At 41.3% G+C, this 8393-nt stretch overlaps 1 protein-coding gene across 1 annotated transcript in view; it reads left to right on the forward strand.

Annotated features, from left to right (window-relative positions):
• LOC138663810 (zinc finger protein 420-like) overlaps positions 1-8075 on the forward strand; it is a 52225-nt gene extending 44150 nt beyond the window's left edge. The window contains exon 13 of the mRNA XM_069750151.1: positions 3744-8075. Within this exon, the coding sequence (XP_069606252.1) occupies positions 3744-5770 (2027 nt within the window). The 3' untranslated portion in view covers positions 5771-8075. The remainder of the gene's footprint in view (positions 1-3743) is intronic.
• The last annotated feature ends 318 nt before the right edge of the window (positions 8076-8393 follow it).

Below are 8393 nucleotides of genomic sequence, written 5' to 3' on the forward strand. Positions count from 1 at the left end.
CGGCAGGCAGATTCGTTCCAATGTGCATTTTGATCACTGTGATAGGTTTTATCACAGTGATCAAAATAAAAAAAAATAGTAAATGACCTCCCCCCCCCTTTGTCACCCCCATAGGTAGGGACAATAATAAAATAAAGAAATTTTTTATTTTTTTTCCACTAAGATTGGGGTAAGAACTAGGGTTAGGGTTAGGGTATGTGCAACATAGAACAAAGTCCAGCTCACCATGGTCGACATCCTTGGAGACTCGGAGCACGGAACCGCTGTGTCAGGGCGTAGGAAATCAAAGAAGAAATGAGGAATCCAGCTCAACGAGGTAGTGAAAAAAACTTCTTTCTTTATTCACTTGGAAATATATTCAGTGGAGGATAAAAACATCAGCAGTTACAAAAAATAAAAAGCGATATCAACGCGTTTCTGGTGACCAAGCACCCTTAATCATGAAGAATCTCAGTGAAAAAGTGAATAAAGAAAGAAGTTTTTTTCACTACCTCGTTGAGCTGGATTCCTTATTTCTTCTTAGGCTACTTTCACACTAGCGTTTTCTGCAATCCGTCACAATGCGTCGTTTTGCAGAAAAAACGCATCCTGCAAAAGTGCTTGCAGGATGCGTTTTTTCCCCATAGACTTATATTGACAACGCATTTGCGACGGATTGCCACACGTCGCATCCGTCGAGCGACGGATGCGTCGTGCTTCTGCGCACCGTCGGGAGCAAAAAACGCTACATGTAACGTTTTTTGCTCCTGACGGACCGCTTTTTCCGACCGCGCATGCGCGGCCGGAACTCCGCCCCCACCTCCCCGCACCTTACAATGGGGCAGCGGATGCGCCGGAGAAATGCATCCGCTGCCTCCATTGTGCAATGAGCTAAACGCTAGCGTCGGAATCTCTCCCTGACGCATTGCGACGGGGAGATTCCGACGTTAGTGTGAAAGTAGCCTAAGGGTATGTGCACACGTATTCTGGTCCTCTGCGGATTTTTCCGCAGCGGATTTGATAAATCCGCAGTGCTAAACCGCTGCGGATTTATCGCGGATTTACCGCGGTTTTTCTGCGCATTTCACTACGGTATTACAACTGCGATTTTCTATTGGAGCAGTTGTAAAACCGCTGCGGAATCCGCAGAAAGAAGTGACATGCTGCGGAATGTAAACCGCTGCGTTTCCGTGCAGTTTTTCTGCAGCATGTGTACAGCGATTTTTCATGGGAAACTGCTGCGGATCCGCAGTGTTTTCCGCAGCGTGTGCACATACCTTTAGAATTAGGCTATGTGCACACGGTGCGGATTTGGCTGCGGATCCGCAGCGGATTGGCCGCTGCGGATTCGCAGCAGTGTTCCATCAGGTTTACAGTACCATGTAAACATATGGAAAACCAAATCCGCTGTGCCCATGGTGCGGAAAATACCGCGCGGAAACGCTGCGTTGTATTTTCCGCAGCATGTCAATTCTTTGTGCGGATTCCGCAGCGTTTTACACCTGTTCCTCAATAGGAATCCGCAGGTGAAATCCGCACAAAAAACACTGGAAATCCGCGGCCGCAGGTAAAACGCAGTGCCTTTTACCCGCGGATTTTTCATAAATGGTGCTGAAAAATCTCACACGAATCCACAACGTGGGCACATAGCCTTAGGGTTAGGGTTGGAATTAGGGTTGTGGTTAGGGTTAGGGGTGTGTGGGGGTTAGGGTTGTGGTTAGGGGTGTGTTGGGGTTAGGGTTGTGATTAGGGTTATGGCTACAGTTGGGATTAGGGTTAGGGGTGTGTTGGGGTTAGTGTTGGAGGTAGAATTGAGGGGTTTCCACTGTTTAGGCACATCAGGGGTCTCCAAACGCAACATGGCGCCACCATTGATTCCAGCCAATCTTGTATTCAAAAAGTCAAATGGTGCTCCCTCACTTCCGAGCCCCGACGTGCGCCCAAACAGTGGTTTACCCCCACATATGGGGTACCAGCATACTCAGGACAAACTGCGCAACAATAACTGGGGTCCAATTTCTCCTGTTACCCTTGTGAAAATAAAAAATTGCTTTCTAAAACATCATTTTTGAGGAAAGAAAAATGGGGTCACTTGTGGGGGAGCTCCAATGTTTAAGCACACAGGGGCTCTCCAAACGTGACATGGTGTCCGCTAAAGAGTGGAGCCAATTTTTCATTCAAAAAGTCAAATGGCGCTCCTTCCCTTCCAAGCCCTGCCGTGCGCCCAAACAGTGGTTTACCCCCACAAATGAGGTATCAGCGTACTCAGGACAAATTGGACAACAACTTTCGTGGTTCAGTTTCTCCTTTTACCATTGGAAAAATAACAAAATTGTTGCTAAAAGATCATTTTTGTGACTAAAAAGTTAAATGTTCATTTTTTCCTTCCATGTTGCTTCTGCTGCTGTGAAGCACCTGAAGGGTTAATAAACTTCTTGAATGTGGTTTTGTGCACCTTGAGGGGTGCAGTTTTTAGAATGGTGTCACTTTTGGGTATTTTCAGCCATATAGACCCCTCAAACTGACTTCAAATGTGAGGTGGTCCCTAAAAAAAATGGTTTTGTAAATTTCGTTGTAAAAATGAGAAATCGCTGGTCAAATTTTAACCCTTATAACTTCCTAGCAAAAAAAAATGTTGTTTCCGAAATAGTGCTGATGTAAAGTAGACGTGTGGGAAATGTTATTTATTAACTATGTTGTGTCACATAACTCTCTGGTTTAACAGAATAAAAATTCAAAATGTGAAAATTGCGAAATGTTCAAAATTTTCGCCAAATTTCCTTTTTTATCACAAATAAACGCAGAATTTTACCTAAATTTACCACTAACATGAAGCCCAATATGTCACGAAAAAACATTCTCAGAACCACTAGGATCCGTGGAAGCGTTCCTGAGTTATTACCTCATAAAGGGACACTGGTCAGAATTGCAAAAAACGGCCAGGTCATTGAGGTCAAAATAGGCTGTGTCATGAAGGGGTTAATAGCCTAGAGAGGGTCCACGGTTATTGGCCCTCCCTGGCTAATTACATCTGCCCCCAGCCACCCCAGAAAAGGCACATCTGGAAGATGCGCCTATTCTGGCACTTGGCCACTCGCTTCCCACTCCCGTGTAGCGGTGGGATATGGGGTAATGAAGGGTTAATGTCACCTTGGTATTGTAAGGTGACATTAAACCAGATTAATAATGATGAGGTGTCAATTATGACACCTATCCATTATTAATCCAATAGCATGAAATGGTTAAAAAAAACACACACACAATATTGCAAAGTATTTTAATTAAATAAACACACAGGTTGTTGTAATATTTTATTCCACTCTCAATCCACCTGAAGACCCTCGACCTGTAACAAATTAAAAATATTTGGAGGCAGAATTAACATAGAGGGTTCCTGGTCTAAGAGTTACTATTAGGGCTTGTTTTCACTTGCGAGATATTCGTCCGTGTCTCGCATGTGGAAACGAAGCTCTGGTGCCGGCATTCCGGAGCGGAGCGTGCGGCTGCATGTGTTGCTATGCGGCCGCACGCTCTGCTCCACAGTGCTGGCGCCAGAGCTTCGTTTACACATGCGAGACACGGACGTGTTCCTCGCAAGTGAAAACAAGCCCTTAGATTGTGAACTGTTTTTGTATTGGTCGAAAAAAAAATATTTTGTAACATAACATGGAATTTTTATAAATATTTTATATACAAATAAAAAAATATATAATTTTAAGGATATTTTATTCAAAATTAGTAATTGTTTTTTTTATTATTGACAGATTACTGTACCAGGAGATCAGAGGAACAACTGACATCTTCAATCTTTAAATCAGATGACCTTGAGATCACACAGGATACAACTGAAGTGAATGCCATTTCTCCAGATATACCTTCATCCCTTCACAGAAAAGATCTATCATCTGATAATTTGAAACAGGTCCTATCTTCTGATCCATCAAAGGCTATTAAGGAAAATCAAACTGACAAATGGGGAGTAAAAAATCAAAATACTCTTCCAACAAAGAAGCTATTTTCATGTTCAGAGTATGAAAAAAGTTCTCTCAAATTGTTTTTTGTTGCACAACAAACAATTAGCACAGAGGATACTAGATTTTCTTGTTCTAAGTATAGAAAATATGTTAGCCAGAAATCAAATCTTGATAAGCATGAGGTAATTCACACAGAAGAGAAACCATATTCATGTTTAGATTGTGGGACTTGTTTTGGATATCAATCACATCTTATTAGACATCAGAGAAATCACACAGGGGAGAAGCCATATTCATGTTCAGAACGTGGGAAATGTTTTACAAATAAATCGCATCTTGTAAGACATCAGAGAAGTCACACAGGGGAGAAACCATATTCATGTTCAGGATGTGGGAAATCTTTTGCACAAAAATCACATATTCTTAGACATCAGAGATGTCACACAGGGAAGAAACCATATTCATGTTCACAATGTGGGGAAGGTTTTGCAAATAAATCACATCTTGTTAAACACCAGAAATTTCACACAGGGGAAAGGCCTTTTTCATGCTCAGACTGTGAGAGATGTTTTACAGAAAAATCAACTCTTATTAGACATCAAAGAACTCACACAGGGGAGAAACCATATTCATGTTCAGAATGTGGGAAATATTTTAACCAAAAATCGTCTCTTGTAATTCACAAGAGAACTCACACTGGAGAGAAGCCTTATTCATGCTCAGAATGCGGAAAATGTTGTGCAGATAAATCAAATCTTTTGAAACACAAGAAAATTCATACTGGGCAAAAGCCCTTTTCATGTTCAGAATGTGGAAAATGTTTGGTAAGCAAACAAAGGCTCTTGAAACACCAGAGAATTCACACAGGGGAGAAGCCATTTTTGTGTGTTCAATGTGGAAAATGTTGGGCAGATAAATCAAGTCTGGTTTCACATCAGAAAATACACACAGGGGAGAAGCCATATTCATGTTCAGAATGTGGGAAATATTTTACATATAAATCGCATCTTGTAAGACATCAGAGAAGTCACACAGGGGAGAAACCATATTCATGTTTAGAATGTGGGAAACGTTTTGCAGATAAAACATATCTTGTTACACATCAGAGAAGTCACACAGGGGAGAAACCATATTCATGTTTAGAATGTGGGAAAAGTTTTGCAAATAAATCACATCTTGTAAGACATCAGAGAAGTCACACAGGGGAGAAACCATATTCATGTTCAGGATGTGGGAAATCTTTTGCACAAAAATCACATATTCTTAGCCATCAGAGATGTCACACAGGGAAGAAACCATATTCATGTTCACAATGTGGGAAAGGTTTTGCAAACAAATCACATCTTGTTAAACACCAGAAAAAAACTCACACAGGGGAGAAACCATATTCATGTTCAGAATGTGGGAAATATTTTAACCAAAAATCGTCTCTTGTAATTCACAAGAGAACTCACACTGGAGAGAAGCCTTATTCATGCTCAGAATGCGGAAAATGTTGTGCAGATAAATCAAATCTTTTGAAACACAAGAAAATTCATACTGGGCAAAAGCGCTTTTCATGTTCAGAATGTGGAAAATGTTGGGCAGATAAATCAAGTCTGGTTTCACATCAGAAAATACACACAGGGGAGAAGCCATTTTCATGTTCAGAATGTGGGATTTGTTTTCTACGTAAATCACATCTTGTTAGACATCAGAGAATTCACACAGGGGAAAAGCCGTATTCATGTTCAGAATGTGGCAAATGTTTTACCCAAATATCGCACCTTTTTAAACATCAAAAAATCCACATAGGAAGAAGCCTTTATCAGACCTAGAAAGTGAGAAATATTTACTGGAAAATCATATTTTTGACCATAAAAAAAAAATCAGACAGAAATAACTAGATTGTACAAGAAGACATATGAGACAGTCGTATAAGTACACAAGAAAGAGAAAATTATTTAAAACTTAGGGTACTGTCACGCAGTGGCATTTTGATCGCTACGACGGCACGATCCGTGACGCTCCAGCATCGTAACAATATCGCTCCAGCGTCGTAGACTGCTGTCACACTTTGCAATGTACGACGCTGGAGCGATAATTTCATGACGTATGTGCGATGTAGAAGCCGTTGGTTACTATGCGCACATTGTATACAATATCGTGTACACCTTTGTTACACCATGCGATCATGCCGCCACAGCGGGACACTAGACGACGAAAGAAAGTTTCAAACGATCTGCTACGACGTACGATTCTCAGCGGGGTCCCTGATTGCAGGAGCGTGTCAGACACAGCGAGATCGCTGGAACGTCACGGATATATCGCTGGAACGTCACAGATCGTGCCGTCGTAGCGATCAAAATGCCACTGTGTGACGGTACCCTTACAGTGGGGAAAAAAGTATTTAGTTAGCCACCAATTGTGCAAGTTCTCCCACTTAAAAAGTTGAGAGAGGCCTGTAATTGACCTCAAAGGTAGACCACAACAATGAAAGTCAAAATGAGAAAACAAATCCAGAAAATAACCCTGTCTGATTTATTTTGCAATTTATGGTGGAAAATAAGTATTTGGTCACCTAAAAACATGCAAGATTTCTGGCTCTCACAGACCTGTAACTTCCTTAAGAGGCTCCTCTGTCCTCCACTCATTACCTGTAGTAATGGCACCTATTTGAACTTGTTATCAGTATAAAAGACACCTGTTCACAACCTCAAACAGTCACAATCCAAACTCCACTATGGTGAATACCAAAGCGCTGTCGAAGGACACCAGAAACAAAATCATAGCCCTGCACCAGGCTGGGAAGACTGAATCTGCAATATGCAAGCAGCTTGGTGTGATGAAATCAACTGTGGGAGCAATATTAAGAAAATGGAAGACATACAAGACCACTGATAATCTTTCTTGATCTGGGGCTCCACACAAGATGTCACCTCATGGGGTCAAAATGATCACAAGAACAGTGAGCAAAAATCCCAGAACCACATGGGGGGACTTAGTGAATGAGCTGCATAGAGCTGTGATCACCGTAACAAAGGCTACCTTCAGTAGCACACTACTCCGCCAGGGACTCAGATCCTGCAGTGCCAGACGTGTCCCCCTGCTTAAGCCAGTACATCTGAAGTTTGCTAGAGAGCATTTGGATTATCCAGAAGAGTATTGGGAGAATGTCATATGGTGTGATGAAACCAAAGTAGAACTGTTTGGTAGAAACAAAACTTATTGTGTTTGGAGGAGACAGAATTCTGAGTTGCATCCAAAGAACACCATACCTACTGTGAAGCATGGGGGTGGCAATATCATGTTTTAGGGCTGTTTCTCTGCAATGGGACCAGGGCGACTGATCCGTGTACATGAAAGAATGAATGTGGCCATGTATCGTGAGATTTTGAGTGCAAACCTCCTTCTATCAGCAAGGGCATTGAAGATGAAACGTGGATGGGTCTTTCAGCATGATAATGATCCAAAGCACACCGCCGGGGCAACGACGGAGTGACTTCGTAAGAAGCATATGAAGGTCCTGGAGTGGCCTAGCCAGTCTCCAGATCTCTACCCCATAGAAAACCTTTGGAGGGAGATGAAAGTTCGTGTTGCCCAGTGACAGGCCCAAAACATCACTGCTCCAGAGGAGATCTGCATGGAGAAATGGGCCAACATACCACCAACAGTGTGTGCCAACCTTGTGAAGACTTACAAAAAAAGTTTGACCTGTCATTGCCAGCAAAGGATATATACCAAAATATTGAGATGAAATTTTGTTAAAGACCAAATACTTATTTTCCACCATAATTTGCAAAATAAATCTTGCCAAATCAAACAAGGTGATTTTCTGGATTTGTTTTCTCATTTTGACTCTCATGCTTTAGTTGTGATCTACCTATGAATTACAGGCCTCTCTCATCTTTTTAAGTGGGAGAACTTGCACAATTGGTGGCTGACTAAATACTTTTTTCCCCACTGTATACTAGAATTGAAAATATATGCAGTTACTAATATGTCATTCAAAAAGCAAATAAAAATTAACGTTGAGTATGCATTAAATATCTCATATTCTCATTTATTTATGTATATGCTATTACATCAACATAAGTGTTGCAATAGTTTTTAAGCCTCTCAAAAATAAATATCCAATATTTACTCCTCCCTCTTCCGCCATAAGCCATTCATTATTTCCAATGCACAATCTCCCTGTCTGAACAGTCTTTAACTTATAAACCTTACACTTCTAAACATGTTCATGTTACAACTTATATTTTACATGTGCGATCCATTCCTTCTTTGTAGGAACATCAGGTGTGATCCATTTTTTATTTAACCCCTTAATGTAAAATCGCCTACGGGGATGCAGTACCTTACCACAGTTCATCGTACTTGTAAATGATTTATTTAAATTGTAACCGCATGAAATCGCACAGTGATACCTGAGCAATGCAGATAACTTGCCCTAGACCAGGG

The sequence above is a fragment of the Ranitomeya imitator genome, chromosome 2 (assembly GCF_032444005.1).
Source record: "Ranitomeya imitator isolate aRanImi1 chromosome 2, aRanImi1.pri, whole genome shotgun sequence".
Taxonomy (NCBI): domain Eukaryota; kingdom Metazoa; phylum Chordata; class Amphibia; order Anura; family Dendrobatidae; genus Ranitomeya; species Ranitomeya imitator.